This window comes from Orcinus orca, chromosome 10 (assembly GCF_937001465.1).
Source record: "Orcinus orca chromosome 10, mOrcOrc1.1, whole genome shotgun sequence".
In the NCBI taxonomy this organism is placed as follows: domain Eukaryota; kingdom Metazoa; phylum Chordata; class Mammalia; order Artiodactyla; family Delphinidae; genus Orcinus; species Orcinus orca.
The window spans coordinates 5,751,114-5,771,981 of record NC_064568.1 but is presented as its reverse complement, the minus strand read 5'-3'; the positions used below and the strand labels follow the sequence as shown (position 1 = coordinate 5,771,981).

At 42.3% G+C, this 20,868-nt stretch overlaps 1 protein-coding gene and 1 non-coding gene across 12 annotated transcripts in view; one reads left to right on the top strand and one right to left on the bottom strand.

Moving 5' to 3' along the window:
• ATG7 (autophagy related 7) overlaps nt 1-20,868 on the top strand; it is a 235,970-nt gene that overhangs the window by 182,681 nt on the left and 32,421 nt on the right. For 4 of the 11 annotated variants that reach the window (XM_049715543.1, XM_049715535.1, XM_049715536.1 and 1 more), the window contains one exon: nt 11,094-11,356. The exons of 4 other annotated variants lie outside the window; for them this stretch is intronic. In XM_049715543.1, coding sequence (XP_049571500.1) covers nt 11,094-11,171 — 78 coding nt within the window. In that variant the 3' untranslated portion in view covers nt 11,172-11,356. 3 more of the 11 variants (XM_049715541.1, XM_049715540.1, XM_049715539.1) reach the window with 2 other exon arrangements.
• TRNAG-ACC (transfer RNA glycine (anticodon ACC)) lies at nt 15,086-15,158 on the bottom strand. The gene has a single exon. It is a non-coding gene; the product is annotated as a tRNA-Gly (tRNA).

Sequence of the window (20,868 nt, the reverse complement as noted above, 5' to 3'; positions counted from 1 at the left end):
TTTAAAGTGTATTTCTTGTAAAAAAAAAAAAAAAAAACATTTGGCTGTATTTCTTGTAAACTGCCAGCTGCTGGGGGATTTTTTTAGTTGCAGTTGTATGTTTTGTTTAAACCAACCAGCCTTTGTCTTTTCATGAGATTGCTTATTCCATTTACATTTAATGTAACTACTGCTATAGTTAGGTTTAATTTTCTTGTCATTTCTTTTATATTTGTTCGTTTTGTATTTTCTTCCTTTATTCCTTTTTTCTGGCTTTATTTTAACTAGTCAAGAATTTTTTAATTCTATTTTTTCTACTAACATTTTTGTTATACCTTTATATATCAATCTGTTAGTGGTTACTGTAGAAATTTCCAAATTAATCTTTTACAACTTACTTTATCATTTTTTAAACAATGCAAGAAACTTAAAGTAGTGCATTCTGTTTATTTTTTACCATTTTTTGGCTATAATTGCCATATACTTTATTTCTATATAAGTAACAAACCCCACAAGACTTTATTATCATTGTTGCTTTTAATAGTCATTAATCTTTATAGTTATCCATATATTTACCATTTTAGAGCTGTTGATTCCTTCTTATGACTGTATACTTCCATATCAGATCACTTGCCTTTCAACCTGAAAAACAGCCTATAACGTATTCGTCATAGTAAATATCCTGTAGTATTACTTGTAGAGCAGTTCTCTGTAAGAAATGATGAATATTCTGTTTTTGTTTTTCTGAGAGCATCTTTACTTTGCATTCCTTTTTAAAGGTCATTCTCCTTGGGTATAGAATCTTGGGCTGACTTTTTTTTCTTTCAGAACTTTTCAAATCTTTTGCCTTATGTCATTTCTCTTAAGAAATATTTTTCTCTATTATTGTTTTCCAAAAGGTAATGTCTTTGTTTTTCCATTGGCTACTTTTAAGACTTTATCTTTACTTTTTATCATTTAGTAGTGTACCTGGATTTGGTTCTCTTTATATTTATCTTACCTGAGAATCACTGAGCTTGAATCTGTGGGGCAGATATGTTTCCTCAGGCTTGGAATATTATTTGCCATTACTTTTTCAAATTTGGTTTCTTTCCCATTCTCTCTTTTTCCTGTATAGGAGTCTAATTACATGCATGTTAGATCATTTGACCATGTCTCAAATCTGTATTACTTTCTTTTTTTAATGGTTGACATTTTATTGTGGCTTATTCAAATATAATATGTTCAGAAACCATTACAATATTATATCAGTATAGTATTAAAACAAGTCAATTTGAAAAATTCTTAGCAAAACATAATTCATTTTTTGTATCACTTAATTTGTTATTTCATGTGTTATCCAATGAAAAGTAGATGTCACTAATTGAATTTATTATCACTTGCATTTTGATCAGTTTCATATTGTTCTGGCTTTGAAGAGTGTATAATTTCCATATTATAGCATAAGTAGCTATTTGCTTGAAAGACAATAATGAATAGACAAATTTTTCTTTTCATTTAAACAGATTATAACATACAATGTATATTATAGAATTCAAAAATAAAGTTTTCTAGTTGAAGTGTAGCTGACTTACAATATTATATTAATTTCAGGTGTACAACATATTGATTGCACACCACACAAAGTTATTACAGTATTATTGACTATTTTCCCTGTGCTGTACTTTACATCCTCATGACTTATTTTTTTTTATAACTGATAGTTTGTACCTCTTTTCTTTTTTTTTTTTTGCGGTATGTGGGCCTCTCACTGTTGTGGCCTCTCCCATTGTGGAGCACAGGCTCTGAGCGCGCAGGCTCAACGGCCATGGCTCACGGGCCCAGCCATTCCGTGGCATGTGGGATCTTCCCGGACCGGGGCACAAACCCGTGTCCCCTGCACCGGCAGGCGGACTCTCAACCACTGCGCCACCAAGGAAGCCCCTACTTTGTACCTCTTAATCCCCTTCATTTATTTTTTTCTGTTTTCCCACCCCCTCACTTCTGGCAACCACTAGGTGGTTCTCTGTATCTATGAGTCTATTTTTGTTTTATTTTATTTTTTTCAGATTCCACATATAAGTCAAAACATACAGTATTTGTCGTCCTTTCTGAGTTGTTTTACTTAGCCTAATATCCTCTAAGTCCATCCATGTCACAAATGGCAAGATTTCATTCTTTTCTTATCCCTGAGAAATACTCTATTGTGTGTGTGTGTGTGTGTGTGTGTGTGTGTGTATGTATGTATGTATACACAAACACATACATACCTACCACATCTTTGTCCATTCATCTGCTGATGGACACTTTGGTTGCTTCCATATCTTGGCTATTGTAATTAATGCTGCAGTGAACATAGGGATTACATATATTTTTGTAAATTACTGTTTTTGTTTCCTTTGGATAAATATCCGGAAGTGAGATTTCTGGATTGGATGGTAGTTCTATTTTTAATTTTTTGAGGAACCTCCATACTGTTTTCCATAGTGGCTGTATCAATTTACATTCCCAGTAACAGTGCACAAGGGTTTCCTCTTCACTGCTTTCTCAGCAACACTTGTTATTTCTTGTCTTTTTTTTTTTTTTTTTTTTTTTATTTCTTGTCTTTTTGATAGCCATTCTAACTGGCGTGAGGTGATACCTCACTGTGGTTTTGATTTGCATTTCCCTGATGATTAGTGATGTTGAGAATCTTTTCTTGTGCCTGTTGGCCAACTGTATGTCTTCTTTGGAAAGTGGTCTATTCAGGTCCTCTTCCCATTTTTTAATCAGGTAACTTGTGTTCTTTTTATTGTGTTGTATGAGTTATTTATATATTCTGGATATTAACCCCTTATTGGACATCTGATTTGCAAATATTTTCTTCCATTCAGTAGGTTACCTTTTTGTTTTGTTGATGGTTTCTTTTGCTGTGAAAAAGCTTTTTAGTTTTATGTGGTCCTATTTCTTTATTTTTTATGCCTGAGGAGATAGATTCAGAAATATATTGCTAAGACTAGTGTCAAAGAGCATACTGCCTGTTTTCTTCTAGGAGTTTTGTCGTTTCAGGTTTTACCTTTAAATCTTTAATCCGTTTTGACTTTATTTTTTGTGTGGTATAAGCAGATGGTATAGTTTTATTCTTTTTCATGTAGCTGTTCAGTTTTCCCAGCATCATGTATTGAAGAAACTTTCCTTTCCCCATTGTCTGTTCTTGCCTCCTTTGTTGTAGATTAATTGACCGTATGTGTGTGGGTTTATTTCTGGGCTCCTTATTCTGTTCCATTGATCTTTATGTCTGTTTTCGTGCCAGTACCATACTGTTTTGATTACTGTAACTTTGTAGTATAGTTTGAAGTCAGGGCATGTGAAACTTCCAGTTTTGTTCTTCTTTCTCAAGATTGCTTTAGCTATTTGGGGTCTTTTGTAGTTCCATACAAATTTTTGGATTATTTGTTCTAGTTCTGTGAAGAATGCCATGAGTATTTTGATAGGGGCTACATTGAATCTGTAGATTTCTTTAGGTAGTATGGTCATTTTTACAATATTAATTCTTCCAATCCAGGAGCATGGTGTTTCTTTCCATTTATTTGTGATATCTTCAGTTTCGTTCATCAGTGTCTTACAGTTTTCAGAGTATAGGTTTTTCTTTTAGATGTAATTGTAATTGTTTTTTTTCCTCTGTGCTTTATTTTGGATATTTAATATTGAGTTATCTACTGGCTCACTAATCCTGTCTACTTCTGTATCCAGTCCACTGTTAATGCAGCCAATGAGTTCTTTATTTCAGTTGTTGTCTTTGGAAGTTCTGGAAAGTGTTTTTGGATTTTTTTTTTTTTTGGTAAATTTTAAGTTCAAATATTCTATCTTTTCATCCAGCTTCTCTATCTTTTTTTAATATATTATGTTATTTTGAACTCCTTGTCTGCTAAATGTAATATCTGGATTACCTCTGATCTATTTCTAGTCACCATTTTATCTTTTGATAATTGGGTCATTTTTTATAATTTTTTTGTACAGGGCTATATTTAATAATTTTTTTATTGTATGCCATACACTGTGAATGATAGATTTGCCCTACATTATGTTATAGTATTCTAGGGTGTTTAAATTTGTTCAGTCAGCTAAGTTACTAGATGTTCACTTTGGTTCTGCTAAGGTCTGCTTTGGGCTTCTAGGGAAGATCTATTTTAGTGTTCCCCTTAAATCCTAAGTATGGTTGATAATCTTGGAGGAGGTCTTTCTGAGTTGTAAATAAATGTTTGGTGTATTCACCTATGTCTTCCACTCTGACTTGGGGCAAAATCCAACATCTCTCCAGTACGTTTAACATCTGGCATTTACACTCTGTCTCAGCTTCAGTGTCCGAGCTTTCTTCCAAACTTTTAGAAGTCTCACTCTTTACTCTGCAGCCCAAGAGTTAGCCAGGGATCCAAGGGCAATTTCCATGTAGGTTTCCGGGTTCCCTTTCTAAGTTACACCCATCCCTGCTACCTGCTCCCCAAATCCCAGCAGCATCAAAGTTTGATTTTTGCCTTGTCTCTCTATCAAAACCATTGCTCTCTGCTTGAGTTCCTGTACTGGTTGCTCTCTGAGCCTGGTAACAGTTATTATATGTATTTGTTGTTTTTATTATTGTTTATGGCAAGAAAGTAAGTCTGATACCATCTACTTTATTATAGTCAGAGCTGGAAGTCAGCATTTTGCTATCTTGGTTTCAGGTACATTTCTTTATACTCATTTTAAAAGGCATAATTTGTGGATTATTTTTATTTTGATTTAAATTTACTTCATGGTAATTTTGTTATTTAGTAATGTTTCCCATTATCATTTAGATGGAAAATGATTATTTTTTATAATGTAGAAAGGTTTAACTTGGCCTGTTCAGCTTTGTTGCTCATTATATTAAGAGATAGCTTCTTTGGTGTTTGCTTGGTTTGAAATTGTCTAGTGTTGAGAGTCCACTCTGGCTTGACCTAATTTTCCTGGTAAGCATAGTCCTAGTAACAGCACATCTTGGCAAAACTGACCGGTTGTCTTGGGCAGCTCTCAAAATGGCAGCTGCTAGAGTTTGATTCCTTTGGCCTTAAGTTTTATCTCCTCTGAAAGTTCAGCCACTTTGGGGAAGATTGACAGAGTAGGCTGTATTAGTCATTCACATGAGAACAGTTTATCAGATCCTTTCTTGCGGAGCTAGTTTAATAATAGGTGGGGAGAAGCTTTTGTGGTTACTTCTTAGTGTCTGAGGCAGTGAAAAGGGCCGTAAAAGGTAGGAAAATGTACATAAAGTGGAAGGAACTATAAAGATAAACTTTATCATTGTTCTAATCCTCCCCAAGGAGCTAGGTTTCTTTTATCTGTTTCCTCAAGAATTTCTTAGTGCATTGTGAAAAGTACTTTAGTAATAAAGCAAAGTCTAAAATGATACAAATAGGCTGATAATATAGAGTAGGATCTAAAATGATAAAGGTAGACTGGAAGGACACCAGAAATCAATAACACTGTTTTCTCCCTGAGAGGTATCTTGGGTGGCTGGCTGGTCATTAAGGATGGGAGGGAGACATAATTATATATGCTTTTTTCCTTCTGAAACTTGAACCATGTGAATACTCAAAAAAAAGTTGATTAAGCATATTTATTTATTTATTATTTCTCCTGTAATGTCCTAAAATCACAGTAAAGAGAATATTTTTTAAAACCTTCAAAGATAGTAAGAATGGGAGAGCAAATAACAACAAAAAATTTGGAATCTGGAAAGGTGGTGCTGTGGACTGAATGTCCCCCCAGAATTGATATGTTGTAACCCAGTCCCCAGTGTGATAGTATTTGAAGGTGGGGCCTTTGGGAGGAGATTAGGTCATGAGGGTGGGGCTTTCATGAATGGGATTAGCCCCTTCTAAAAGAGACCCTAGAGGGCTCCCTTGCCCCTTCTACCTTGTGAGGACAAAGTGAGAAGAGGGCCTTCAGTAAACTAGGAAGTAGGCCATCACCAGACACCAAATCTGCTGGTACCTTGATCTTGGATTTCTCAGCCTCCAGGTCTTTGAGAAATAAAAGTTTGTTGGTTAAGCCACCAAATCTATAGCATCTTTGCTATAGCAGCCTGAACTGACCAAGACAAATGGACAACAAGAAGGTTAAATTCTAAGCCAGCCAGTAGAGAAAGCCAATATTTTCCTTAGAACCACCTGAAGACTTGGGAATTGGGGACAGTAGATACATCTGAAAATGGGAAGTAAATATGAGACTTAAAACAGGAGGGTTAGTTGCAAGTCTGTCTGTAAGAAGCAATTAGATCCCCACCCTAGCTTTGCACAACTTTGGTTAAGAAACTGAAATTTTACTTTCTGGTCAGAGTAAAACAGGGTTTCTAGACTAGGACACATCAGCCAAAGTTGAAAATAGGATGTATCACTGAAAACATGGGATTAAATGAATGTTTACGTATCAAATACAGAGAAATCAGACCTTCTCCTCATCCTGGGCTCCCACAACACAGGTCCTCCAGCTTAAATACCTTCCAGATGGGAGAGTGGATGATCCTCCTCCTGGGAATCTGACCAACCCTAAAGAGAAGAACGTCAGGAGCTCTGAAATGACAGCTCAGCCAGACGGCCCCACAGTGAGGCCCACGGGGGACCTAAAATCAAGTACCTCCTTGATAGAAGCAGAAACCAAGTACTACTTGACATCTGAGTTGAAAGACAGAGACTAAACTAAATTCGAAGGAAATAGATTATGCCAGGAGATGAAAATTTCATGTATTCCTAGAAGTTCCACCATCATTTAGGTTCTCAGTGAGATAAGAGAGATATTATATTCATGAAACAAGAGTAAAAGGCTATAAAAATGGATATTCAGATAATTAAAAAGAGCTCTCAGAAATTAAAAATATAAGTTTAAAATTCAATAGAAGAATTTGACAATGAAATTCAGAATATCTTTCAGAAATTAAAACAAAAGGACAGAGAAATGGAAGATAGGGGAGAAAGATAAGCAAATTAGTGGGTCAGGCTAGGAGTGCCAACATCCAAATAATATAGGTTCCAGAAAGAAAGAGGAAACAGACCAGAAAAAGTAAAGAAGGAATTAAATAAAATTTCTGAAAATTGAGAAATACAGTTTCTAGATTGGAAGAGCCTACTGACTGCCCAGAACAGAGAATAACAATAGGCTTAACACCAAGGCCCATCACAGTGAAATTTCAGAACACTGGGGTCAAAAAATACCTGCAGCTTAAAGAAAGAAAAGGTCATATATAAAGAATTTTTAAAATCTGATTAGTTTTTTCCTTCTCAGTAACTACATTGGAAACCAGAGATCAATGGAACAGTGCTTTCAAACCATGAAGGAAAATTATTTCTAATCTACAATTCTATATCCAGCCAAACTGTTAATTGAGTGTGAAGGTAAAGATATTTTCAAATATGTAAGATCTCAAAAAATTTACCTTCTGTTCACCCTTTCTGAGGAAACCACTGAAGGATGAACTCCAGAAGAACAAAAGAGTAAACCAAGGAAGAGGAAGACATGGAATGCAGGAAGTGGGGAATGGTACCCAGGAGAGAGTCAAAGGAACCCTCAGAATAATGGTGAAGGGAAAGCTCAGGGTTACAGTTGTGCCTGAAGCACTAAGGGCAACTAGAACAGATTGGATTAGGCCGTAAGTCTCTAGCACAGATTTTGTTAAGGAAATGAAATTGCTTGAATACCTAATGTGTCTGAGCATATAGTTAGGAGATTTAGATAATTGCAGAAAGTTTAGGATTAAATTACGGGAAAGTGCTTAGGAACGAAGTAAAACAAACAAAAAAAGGCAATTGTTAACTCCAGAGAAAGCAATGTTGTAGAAGGGGAAAAAAAGTAATCCTAGCATATTACACAGTTCACCTAAATATAGCGATTAGACTTTGATCTAATCGGAATTATAATATGTAAGGATGAGAGGATAGGAAGGTAAGAATTTGTGATCACAGGGGTAAGGGCGTGCTTAACAGTGGAAGAGAGCTAAATCCTCACTTACCAAAAAGAGAAATAGACATATAATGCTTAAACCTGAAAAAAAAAAAAAAAAGTCAAGAAGTAACAATACAGACATTAAAGATTTTGTACCCAATTCCAATGTGGGGTGATGGTTTCCCCACACTAAGCAGTTCTCCAGCACCAGCTGGGTGTCCTACAATTCAACTCAATTCTGACACTGTTTACACAGGTTAAGGGCTCAGTCCCATAAGACTGCCCCCTGCTTCAGATGCCAATCACAAGTCCAGGTTGTTACGTGTACTTCTGACTGACTGGCTCTACATCAGAGGTTCCCACAAGCCCCTCCTTGGGTTCAGTTAATTTGCTAGAGCAGCTCACAGGACTCAAGAAACCAACTTACTAGGTTACCAGTTTATTACAAAGGATATTAAAGGATATGAATCAAGAGCCAGAAGAATAGATACATAGAACGAGGTTCTAAACAAAGGAGCTTCTGTCCTTGTGGAGTATGGGGCCTGGCATGCTGGCACGTGGAAGCAATCTAGTTTACCAACCATGGAAGCTCTCTGAGCCCCCTCCTCCTGGGTTTTTATGGAGGCTTCATTACATAGGCATGATTGATTAAATCATTAGCCATTGGTGAAGGATTCAGCCTCCAGCCGCTCCTCCCCTCCCTGGAAATCAGGGGGTGGAACTGAAGATTACAGTCCTCTATTCAGGGTTAGTTCCCCTGGCAACCAGTCCCCTGCCCCCATCTTTAGGAGATTTCCACAAGTCACCTTATTAACATGAACCCAGAATTCTCTGGCTGTCCCGTGGTTAAGACTCGGTGCTTTCACTGTGGTACCCTGGGCTCAATCCCCAGTGGGGGAACTAAGATTTCCCAGGCTGCGCAGCGTGGCCAAAAAATAAATTAAAACAAAACAAAACATGAACCCAGTTATGGTGGAAAGGGACTTGACACCCATTTCACCTTTATGATTCTGAAGAGTTTTCAGGAACTGAGGACAAGAGACCAAATATTATAAGAAAAGATGCTCCCATTGCTCTTATCACTCAGGACATTCCAAGGTTTTGGGGAGCTGTGAGCCAAGAACCATGGATGAAGACCAAATATGTATGAGAAATATATTTCAGTCATTGGAGTGACCAAATATATATATTTCTTATGGCACAATATTGTAGACATATTATTTTAACATAGAGGTTAACACTTGAATGGCATCAGGTAACTCACCATGGGGAGTAGAAGGTGGAGGCCTGCTATTTTTCATAGCACGTCTTGGAATTATTTGGCTTTTTAAACTTTGCTCATATATAACTTAGAATCAAATGAAAACTTTTTTAAAAGAACAAAACAAAATGGAAGAAGTGATAATGAGAATGGACAGAGTGGGTTTTTGAAGGATAAGTAGGAGTTCTGTGGGCCTAGGGAACAGAAGGGTGTGCTGGCAAATAGAACCAAGACTGGCAGCAAGCAGGGTGGGTGTTGTCTGGCCTCCACATGGAAGCTTGAGATGTGGGGTGTAGTCACACCTCAGTATTGGCTTTTCTCCTTTTGGCGTCTAGGTTGTTTAGAATTTAAGACATGGCCCTTTTGTTAACTGATAAAATTATAATGTATTACTATGTTTGGTTGTTGTTCTAAAATAATAGTGTTCTTTGAACTAATTTCAAAGGGAGGAAAATGAGCTGTCATTGAAATGACTTGCAGTAAGTTTTGCTGAAAAGACCGTGTCATTTGCAAGTCCTTACCTGGACTTGAGGAAGAGTGTTTTAGTCACCATTCCCAGCACTCAGAAGTCCTCATAAGACAATAGACGCCAAAGGAAATGGGCACTTTGCCAGGAATTTGGGAAATTCAGATGCCTGCAGTATCCCACAGCCCACAGGGCCAGAAAAAGGACTTGACAGCTGTGTGTGCCCTAGAGGCCAGTGGGCATCTAGGAGAGGGGTGGGGTGGCTAAGTGCTGGCTGTAGGTCTTTTGCAGCTGCTGGGTCACTGCTGACTGCTGACTGCCGACCTCCATCCAGAGACATTTGAAAGGCTAGAAAGCACAAGGTGTGGTCGTAAGATCTGGAGTTGACTTTTGGCTCTACCATCTTTGTAACTTCAACAAAGTTGCCTAACCTCTTTGAGAGTAAGACAGGTGCAATAATAAGCCCAGGGTGATTAGAGGCAGCAGGTAAAATAATGTGCACGGGAATGCTTTGTAAATAGAAATTTCCTGTTCTAAATCTTGGTTTCGGTTAATGAGTTTCTTTACCTGTTGTATCTACAAATGTGCCTTCTATCCCTAGTATATTTATTATTATTGACTCCAGGTATTAGTTAAGGTGTAGTTGACTTCCGTATTAGTTAAGGTATAGGTTAAAGTACTGTAACAGAGAGACCCCAAAATATGGCAGTTCAAACCAGACAGAAATGTGTTTCTCTCTCATATAACAGTCTAGAGCTGTGTTACCCAGCATGGTAGCCCATAGCAGTCTAGAGCTGTGTTACCCAACATGTGGCTGTTTGCATTTAAATGAATTAAAATTAAATAAAATTAAAAATGTAGTTCCTCAGTTGTACTGGCCTCATTTCACCTCTGCAGTCCTCCGCTCTACCAGCTGAGGTATCAAAGGGTGCATTGTAGTGGCCTTATTTCAGATGCTCAGTAGCCACTTGACTGAGGCTGTTGTATTGAAAGGCACATCTAGAACATTTCCGTCATCACAGAAAGTTCTGCTGGGCAGCCCTGCTCTAGAGGAGTGGTCCAGAACTTGAAGGGTGGCTCTGCTGTACAAGGTCATCCACGGACCTGAGTTCCTTAAATATTACTGCTCTGCCACTCCCTAGGTAAGGCTTCATAATATTTTTGGTGTGTGCGATGGATCCCTTTGGCAGTGTGACAAAGCCTACAGACCACTTCACAGGGTAATATTTTTTTTGAGTGATATTTTTAAATGTGTAAGATAAAATTCATAGAATTACAAAGGAAAGTAATTACGTTGAAATACAATTATCAAGGTAATGAAAAATGAAACAAGCTCGTAATGTAGTAACATATGCTTTGTTAATACATCAAATAATGATCTAGGGGCAAGTATAATGACTACTATAATTTCAAAATATTGATGAGTGGACTTCCCTGGTGGTGCAGTGATTAAGAATCCGCCTGCCAATGCAGGGGACACGGGTTCCAGCCCTGGTCCAGGAAGATCCCACATGCTGCGGAGCAACTAAGCCCGTGTGCCACAACTACTGAGCGTGTGCTGTAGAGCCCGCGAGCCACAACTACTGAAGCCCACGAGCCTAGAACCCATGCTCCGCAAGAAGAGAAGCCACAGCAATGAGAAACCCGCGCACTGCAATGAAGAGTAGCCCCCACTCGCCGCAACTAGAGAAAGCCCGTGTGCAGCAACGAAGACCCAACGTAGCCAAAAATAAATAAATAAATTTATTTAAAACAATAAAAAAATATTGACGAGTTCATATAATATTTCAAGATAATCCATAACAAATATCATGTGGTATGAGAATATTTGTAAATGCCTGTTGCTGACAGAGTCTTGGATACTGCTAATATACTATAATTTTTTCCCTACCTGATAACTGAAGGAAATGCTAAATTTCAAATAGAAGTTAGTGAAAATAAAGTTGTATAGCTTTTTTCCCCATCCAAGTTTATAGGCCAACGATTCTATGGACCCCTTTGCAGTCTCTGGACTTCAGGATTAAGAAACCCTGCTGGGTGTTGTCAAAGCTGGCTTGGCAATGCCAAGTCCACCCTCTGGAAAGGGGGAAAGAGAGGAAGTTGAGGGCAAACGATTTCCCTTTTAAAGGGCATGACCTGAAAGTTGCTTGCCTCCCATTGGCCGGCAGTTAGTCACATGACCATCAGTACTGTAAGGCAGGTTGGGAAATGTCTCCAGGGCAGCCCTGTATCTTGCTAGTAAAAAACTGGGAGGAGGGCATCCCTGGTGGCGCAGTGGTTGAGAGTCCGCCTGCCGATGCAGGGGATACGGGTTCGTGCCCCGGTCCGGGAAGATCCCACATGCCGCGGAGCGGCTGGGCCCGTGAGCCATGGCCGCTGAGCCTGCGCGTCCGGAGCCTGTGCTCCGCAACGGGAGAAGCCACAGCAGTGAGAGGCCCGCGTACCGCAAAAACAAAACAAAACAAAACTGGGAGGAATTCTATCAGTTAAAGGAAGAAGGAAAGAATGGATATTAGGATAACCAGCAGTCTCTGCCATAGCTTTGTTCATAATTATGAAACAAAGTATTTTTTCAAAAAACGCACTGCTTATTTCGTACACTTTCAGGGCTAAGTCAAAAATGCCAGGAGAAGTTTCACTTCTACTAGCTGTTGACAGGCCCCCAGTGTGGTACCAGTTCCTGGGCCATGCAGTGTCTAAGGGATATAGCACATTTTGAGCTAATGTCCCCCAATTCTGTGCCTATAGTTGCTGGCAACATTGTCATTAGCACAGAGATACCATTTTTATCAGTGCCAGAAGTGTGTCGTCCCTTGTTTAAACTCAGTATGCCCTGATCTGCACTTACGGAACTAATAACAAATTAGGTGTCTGTTCCTGTCACCAATGACCAGTATTCTGTGTGCAAGAGAACATCAAGTAGAAGGAGGCAGGCCTTTTCCAAACAAACAGATCCCTGAACAAATGCCCTTTAAAGTTTAAAATAACAACCCCTTGGGTTGTACGGCCTTTAACTTCTCAGAGAGCTTTAAGTACCTTAACTCTTCTTATTTGTAAAGTGCCCAGATCATGGTTTTTTTTCCTTTTCTTATGTTTCAAGTTAGTTAAATAAATAGCAGTTATGACACAGTAGCACATGGCCAGCAGCTTTTAACTTGTAAACGGAGGGTTTGAAAAGGCATAGTTAGAGGCCAGCTTGGTCTGGCTCCTCCTGGCAGGAAGGAGGCAGAGCTGTTCCAAGGCCAGATAGCACTTAGAGGGCCAGGCGACCCCTTGCACACTGCTCGTCTCCATACAGGGGGATGTTTTTCTGATGGAACATGACTGTTCAGTGCCATTTTCTTTAAGGTCCCAGATTGTGAGCTCCCAAGGGGCAGGCGCTGGAGCCGTCGGAGCCCTCACAAAGCCTGGTGCAAACTCCTGTGTGTCACAGGCGCTAGGCATATGTTTGCTGGCAAATCGTTCGTATTTTCTGAGCATTTATAATGGCCTTTTAAGTAAGTGCCATTTTAAAGTTTGGTGAATGAAGGGTGGTTTTTGTTTAGTCTTAGGGTCATCATTGTTTTGTTGTGTTTGTTCGGCCACCCCGACCCTAATCCATCTCTGGTTTTAAAATGTGATTCACTAGGAAAATATGACTCCGTTAATTGAATTCATTTTAGAGCCAACTTTTCAGGAACCTATCTATTTATGTAAAGTGAGATCCACTTGCAAGTGCACCTTTTGGTGCCAGCGCTCAAATTTTCCCTGACTTAGTTGCTCCCGTGGTGTTTCAAATATCTTCCCGTAAATCAGGCAGCCAGCACCCCATACTTGTGAGGATTATTTACTCGGTCTTGTGATTCAGCCCAGGATCCTGATAGTGACCTTGGATTGGTGATATAAATAGACTAGGATTTGCCAATGGCTATTTTTATAAAGGAAGCTTTCTAAGTTGATTTCTTTGAACCCAGAATGACTTCCTCCCTCTGGCTTCCCCTGTTTGCCTCCACGGCTGGGGAGATCCTCTCTTCATTCTTCCTGCCTATCTTTCCCCTCCCCCAGCCAGCTGGTGTCTGCAGAAATCAGAAGGAAGGTACGTGCCTGACACAGAGCTGCCTGAAATTGAATATCTTCACCTCCTTTCAGGATCATCTTTCTTTTATCCGGCCCAAGAATGGCACCTGCCCCGCCCATCAGGCCACAGGATCTCTGGGACTGGATGCCTTGTCTGAAATAGATATCCACCGGCTCTCAAGCAGAACAATTCCCTACTTCGTATCTGAACATATATTTTACAATATTACCTCTTGTTTGTCTTTGCAGGTTTGCCCCTGCCCCAAGTTTTTAAAAAAGATCCTAAGTAGAGTTACTGCTAATGAACCAAACTGCCTCCCTTGAGGTCCCCTACTTTTTCCCTACCCCAGCCAGCCTCCCTGTGCCCAGCCTTGCATGCCCACCCCAAGTGACGCAGAGGCAGTGGTGCCTGGTCAGGCCTTCCCAGAGGACATCTTTGCCCCACTGGGCCTCCAAAGCCCTCTTCCCTCCTTAAGGGGGCCTCCGCCCTGCCCACATCCACCATAGTAAGTGTGCTGTCAGCTGGAGAAGCTTGCTGTTCTTTGCATCCTTTTCCCAGGTTTTCATGCTGAAAACAGCACATTCTCAACATGAAACAAAAATTGATTCTGCTCTCTTTTTCACCTTGTGTTTTTGACCATGCTGTTCTTGGCAGTCAAACTTCCAGGCTTGGGGGTAGAATTGATAGCTTAAAGTGTAAATGTTAAATTGGTTGGCAAAATGCCATTTGGAATCTTAGCTCCCTTGGATAATTTACCAGCATGTGTGGCTTCACCCACCCAGTGGCCTTGAGTGTCTTCTTAACTTTACAACTGGCTTGCCTCTTGGAGCTCCCCCACCCTTCCACCCGCCAGCCAGCCCTGAGTGTTGGACCCCTTCTCCCTTCCTGGGCCAAGTGCTGGAAGTAGAGAGACTGTTTTCGATTTCTGAGTTCCACCAGAAGCTCAGAGTCTGGTGCTGTGGTCTTGCCAGAGGGACCACAAAACCAGGTCACCAATGATGCTCTGAGCTTTGGTTCTGCCTTGGCATAGGATTAATGTTCCATCTCAGAATAACTATGAAGATCAAATGAAATAATGTATTAATGCTTGAAATGCCTTATGAAAGGTAGAGAGCATAACAACAGCAAGAATAAATATAGTAGCTACTGTTTTATACGTATCTATTGTGTCCCAAGTACTGTGTTTAGTGCTTCACGGGATCCATCTAATTTAATCTTGACAACTATTTTTTAAAAGTATTAGTATGCCGGGTTTTTTTGGTTGTTGTTTTGGTTTTTTTATTTGGTTGTGCTGGATGTTAGTAAGGCAGCCTCCTTAGTTGCAGCACATGGGCTCCTTAGTTGCGGCAGGCGGGCTCCTTAGTTGTGGCATGCAAACTCTTAGTAACAGCATGCAAGTGGGATCTAGTTCCCTGACCAGGGTTCGAACCTGGGCCCCCTGCATTGGTAGTGCAGAGTTTTATCCATTCCGCCACCAGGGAAGTCCCAGTATGCCCGTTTTATAGAAAGGAAAGTGAAGCTCGAAAAGATGAAGTTACTGGTCAGGATCCCATACCTCGGGAAAGTGATAGAATCAAAATTTGAGTCTGGCCAATTTACGGCCCGTGCTTTCAGCTATTAAGTAGAATTTTCCCCTCCCCATTTCAGGATTGGTAAGAGAAGCATAATTAACTTCCAAGATGGGCATTTATAGTTCTTTTCCTTGGGATACCTATTTTACCTTCCATTTTCAGATCAACAAGCAGTTTCTTGTGCTCAACCCTTAATCCCTTCAGCAGAAGGAACTCAGTGATTTTCCCACTGGGAGAGGGAGGCTTGGGACGTGGCTGCTTGTTCCAGGAGACGCTGCCCACTTGTCGCCCACACTGAACCTCCCAGTGCACTGACTATACCTCAGCCAATGCAACGATGGTTCTTGTGTAAGCCGCTAGCTGTCAAAATGACTAAGGCTCAGAAAGTGCCACTGCATTTCTGTTCCCGGGGTGGGGGATGGGCGATGGACCTAGGAGGGTATTTAGAACCACTCTGCTTTTAAGAGCCTTGGGGCAGGTGTGAGTTCATCAAGCTCCTGGCAGAGCTCGTGGCCAGCCACACGGAGAGTCAGACACAGAGCCCCCATCCTACAGAAAAGGCGGAACAGGCACTGTGACTCATCAGTGTGTGTATATTCAGCAGTAAAGGACAAGGTGCATCAACGGAGAATTCCGAGAGGGGAGAGATGGATACAGGCTCCTGGGACGCCCCCATGAAAGAGCATTTGATCTGGCGCTGGCGTGTATGGGTAGAATTGTGAGGAGAGAAGGATATTCCCAGTGAGAGAAACAGCCAAGTGTCTCTGGTCAGTGTTCCTGAGAGGACTTGGTAGAACTTGCATTGTAATCTTAATTCAAGAAAAGGCACATGATAAAACTTGCCGCTTTGCAGAGTGTTCATGTCTTAGGTGAGACACGGTGCAATTTTCTTCAGTGTCTTAACTGAATAGTTGTTGGAGGGAAGTGAAAGTGAGCAAGGTTGTGGTGGCGGTGGTTGCATAGACACGTGTGTGTTAAAGCTCATAGAGTTATTCACCAGAAAATCAAGGTTTTTACCATATGTAAGTTTTAAAAATAAATATTTCTTTAAAGTGTGAAAGATGGATCCTTCCCCTCAAAGAGCTTACAGCTTCACGCGAGATCAGGTGGTCGCCTGTCGTGCATAGTTAAATACAGTCTCTGCCACGAGAGAGGTTGAACAAAAGAATGTTGGGGAGTGTTGGAGCCAGTGTGGAGCACTGCTGTCTGCGGGAAACCTCACCTGTCCTGACGGCTGGGTGGCCTGTGCGGTGTGATCTTAGAGTGGAGAGTGGTCAGAATAGAGGCGCGGGAGCAGGGGCATGTCTTGGGACAGCTCACGTTTCCTCACCAAGTAAGATATATAGATGGCAGATAAGCACATGAAAAGATGTTCTGCATCATCTGTCATTGGAGAATTCTAACTTATAGCAATAATGAGATACTATCACACACCCATTAGAATGGCCCAAATCCAAAACACTGACAACACCAAATGTTGGCAAGGATGTGGAGTAACAGGAACATTCATTGCTGGTGGGAATGCAAAATGGTGCAGCCATTTTGGAAGACAGTTTGGTGGCTTCTTACAAAACTAACATGCTCTTACCATCCATCCAGCAATCACACTCCTTGGTGTCTCCCCACATGAACTGAAAACCTATGTCCATACAAAAGCCTGCACACAGGTATTTATAGCAACTTTATTCATAACTGCCAGAACTTGGAGGCACCAAGATGTCCTTCAATAGGTGAATGGGTAAGCAAACTGTGATCCATCCAGATAATGGAATATTATTCAGTGCTAGAAGGAATGAGCTATCAAGCCATGAAGGAAAACTTAAGTGCATGTTAGTAAGTGAAAGAAGCCAGTCTGAAAAGGCTATGCACTCTACGATTCCAATGATATTACAGTCTGGAAGAGGCAAAATCATGGAGGTGTTAAAAGCTCATTGGTTGCCAAGGGCCAGGGGAGAGAGAGGATAAATAAGTCGGCAGAGCACAGAGGATTTTTAGGGCAGTGGAGGAAAAAAAGGCTCCATTCCTGTCCTTTAGGACGTCTGTCCAGCTGGGGACACAGAGGCAGTGCAGAGGGAGCGGAGGAACTGTGGATTCTTCCTCTGTTCCTAGAAGAAGTCAAAGGACGAAACTGACCGGCCTTGGGGGCTCCCAGCGGATTCTAAAGGAAGAGACACATCTAAGATGTGACTAGAAAGAGCGGCAAACAGAAAGAAAGCAAGAAAACCATTCTACGCCACAGAAACTGCACGTGGAAAGGCGTAGACTAGGTGAGAGAAAGGAGGACAAACCATATGTGACTCAGATGGCTCAGCAGAGCTAGGAGCCTGGGCAGGGAGGCTGAGGCCGGACGGCTGAGCCACGCAGGGCTTGGTCACCTGCACGAGGACGTGGGAACTTCACGTGGAGAGCTGTGGACACTGGAGGGTTTTGAGCAGGGTGACATGATCGGATCGCTGCTTCAGAACGATGGCCCCGGAGTGCAGGACAAACTGGAGATGATGCGCTGGCCCTCTTAAGAGGGACAGTGGCTTGGCTGAGAGCAGGCCGGAGGGAAGTGGAGGAAGTGAGAGGGTGTAATCTCCAGACCCTGATGACCGGGTGGGTGGGTGGTGAGGTGGTGGGGCCTCCCTGGGCTCTGGGTCTCGCTCAGATGGCGGGTGGTGGGGGACACAGAGAGGAGGATGAGCATCTGGGAGAGGAAGGTGAGGGACTAAAGCTAGCAAGGTTGATTAGACCTGTGCTCTGACAGAGCTGAACGCCAGCACAGAGAATTTGTCTTAAAACCCACGGAAGGCACAGTCTTGCTGCAAATCACTGTTCTGTTAGCACTCTTTTCTTTGACACATCAGACTTCAGCGAGAACCTGGAATATAGATGGACATCTGGGAATTGTTAGATTCCAGAATAAACATTTGACAGCCTTTGCAGTCCTAAAGTGGCCTGTACCCAAACTGACAATCGGGGGCTTGCTGAAGTGTGGAGGGAAACTCGACGTGAGCCTCAGAGCCAATGCAGTTGGTTAAAAGAGAATACCTTTTGTTGAATTCTAACAATTATTTTTTAAAATATTGAATTTAAACAGTAAGGCAAGCAATAGAAACAATCTTAATCCCTCTTGACCCCAATTTTCTCATCTGGTAAATGAAGGAAGACCTGTTGATCTCAGAGTTCCCTTCCAGCTCTGAAATTCTAGCCTAATAAAAATTTTCACCAAGATTTTTTTAAAAAGGCTCATGTGAATAAATGCACAGAGTACATTGCTATCCCTTATTGAGCTTCAAACATTTTTTAATCCAAAATTTTAATATTGAAACTCCAACTTGCCAGATTTCCCAGAGTATAAATCCCCTGACCAGTAAAGTGTTAGTATTTGAAAATACTGTAGCCTCGGAAGCTCTGAGTTTACAAGGCAAGGAGAGAGGAAGGAAGGGAGGAAGGCAATAAAGTTCCACATTTTCAGCAATGAATATCCTGATACTAATAGAATGCAAAGCTAACAGCTATCTTGTGTCATATAAGGAACCCGGATGCAATTATAATCTCCATTTTATTAGTGAAGAAATATATAGGTGCAGGTGATGATTTCAGACCCTGTGCTTCCTTGGCGGAATTTGTCTGGATAGTGAATCTTACTCAGATTCTGTTCTGATGCTATTCTTAAAATTGACTTGAGAAGCGGTTGCCCCCAGCTCCTTTTCTCAGAGCAGACGGCAATCTGGGGACGAGCTGTCTTACACTCATGCTCACAGTATTGTTTGTTGTCACCACTGAAGTCAGTCGGTGAAAGGAGTTTTCCTACTTCCTGAAACATTTTTTGTTTCAACACAATTATCTTCACTTTCTCCTTCCCATCCCCACTTTCAGATAATGACACTTTTGGGGGGCATTTTAAAAGGGAAATAGTTTGGGGGCCACATTCATACAGCTTGAGGCTGTGCTGGTCTTGCAGTGAGTAAGGGGAGGAGGGAGCCTGCCAGATGCCTAAATGGCGGCTCTGTGCTTGAGACTTCCGCACGTAAATTCATCTGATTTTCATAGGAATGTTGCTCAGCGCAATTCAGTAAACTTACCCAGGATCACACAGCTGAAAGGGGGCAGAGCTGGGACTTGAACCCACTTTGGGCAGACCCCACAACTCAGCGTGCTGCTCTACCGTGATTAGGGGACCCTGGTTAGAATCCCTCCTCCAGCAGTGTTCCGGTAGAGAACCAGCATGTCTGAAATGCCACTGTCTTCCTAGCGTTTGTTCATTGAACAGACAAGTGGAGATAACGCATCCACCTCCCTCATGAGGACATTTTAAGGATTAAAGAGAGGTAATCCCTATAAGAGTTTTGGTTTATAACTGGACAGTAAACGCCTGCTCGAGGGTAGTTTTTTTTGTTTGTTTTGTGGTACGCGGGCCTCCCACTGTTGTGGCCTCTCCCGTTTTGGAGCACAGGCTCCGGACGCGCAGGCTCAGTGGCCATGGCTCACGGATGCCGCTCCGCAGCATGTGGAATCTTCCCGAACCAGGGCGCGAACCCGTGTCCCCTGCATCGGCAGGCGGACTCTCAACCACTGCGCCACCAGGGAAGCCTCTCAACGGTAGTTTTTATGGCTACTAACAGTGGCTTCTGTGCGAGGCTCCGGACCAGACAGGCTGGGGGAATCAGACTGAGGTGGACGCGTCCTCCCCCTGCCCTGGAGGAGCTAGCAGAGGAGGAAATGGCTCCAAAACAAATAACAAGCGAAAGCAGAACCTCAGCTCGCAGCCTCTGCGTCTCTGACTTCGCCCACTTCCCTCCCAGCAGAGGTGACGTGGACCTGACAAGCGCAGTCACGGAAATCACTCTGCGGATCTGGGCCTCGGTGTGTCAGTGACCAACAGTGTGTTTAAAAAGTCCTTAAACAGCATTTAGTGGGAGCCCTCCCCCTCCTCTGCCTCCCGTCTTCCCTGCATCTCCCACCGCACCCCACCCCCAAGAATTAGGCACAGTTGTGAGTCCTGAGGGGGGGGGGTCAACATTCTGCAGGCAGGTGGGCATTTTCTAGCACTTGTGGCTGCCTTGTTCGCATAAGGGGAGGGAACTGTTGCTCCAGGCCACACCCGGTATGGGAGAGGGAGGAGAGCCCAGTGGACAGCCGCATGGTGGCCTCTTCTGTAACATGGCGATGATGGTAGAAATGCTTGCCTAACAGAGGTGTTGGGGGGATAGCTGATCATGGATAACAGGCGTAGCGCATGTGAGATCTGTAGAGCACTCAGCAGAGCTTGATTGCCGTTACTAATAATGAGTCGGGAGGGCCTGCAGCACAGGAAACAGCTAGATGTATGAGAGCGCTGGCTGTGCAGGCCACAGGCTGACAGTGCTAACAGAAATCCCACGGGGGCTGGGACCAGCCTGGGAAAGGCTGGCTGAGAGAAGCGGCGGCGGAGTGGCGACTCGTCAGCCGAGCGTGGGTGTGCGTTGGTGTGGGACGGGCAGACAGTCTGGGCTCTGGGCGGGGCAGGCACACTGACGGCAGGGGAGCCGGAGGGAGCACGCTGAGTGGGGGCCGTTCAGGACCCTCAGATGCCAGACTTGGCACCCAAATGGTCTCTTTCTAATGCCTCCAGGGCCTGCCATGGGATGAACTT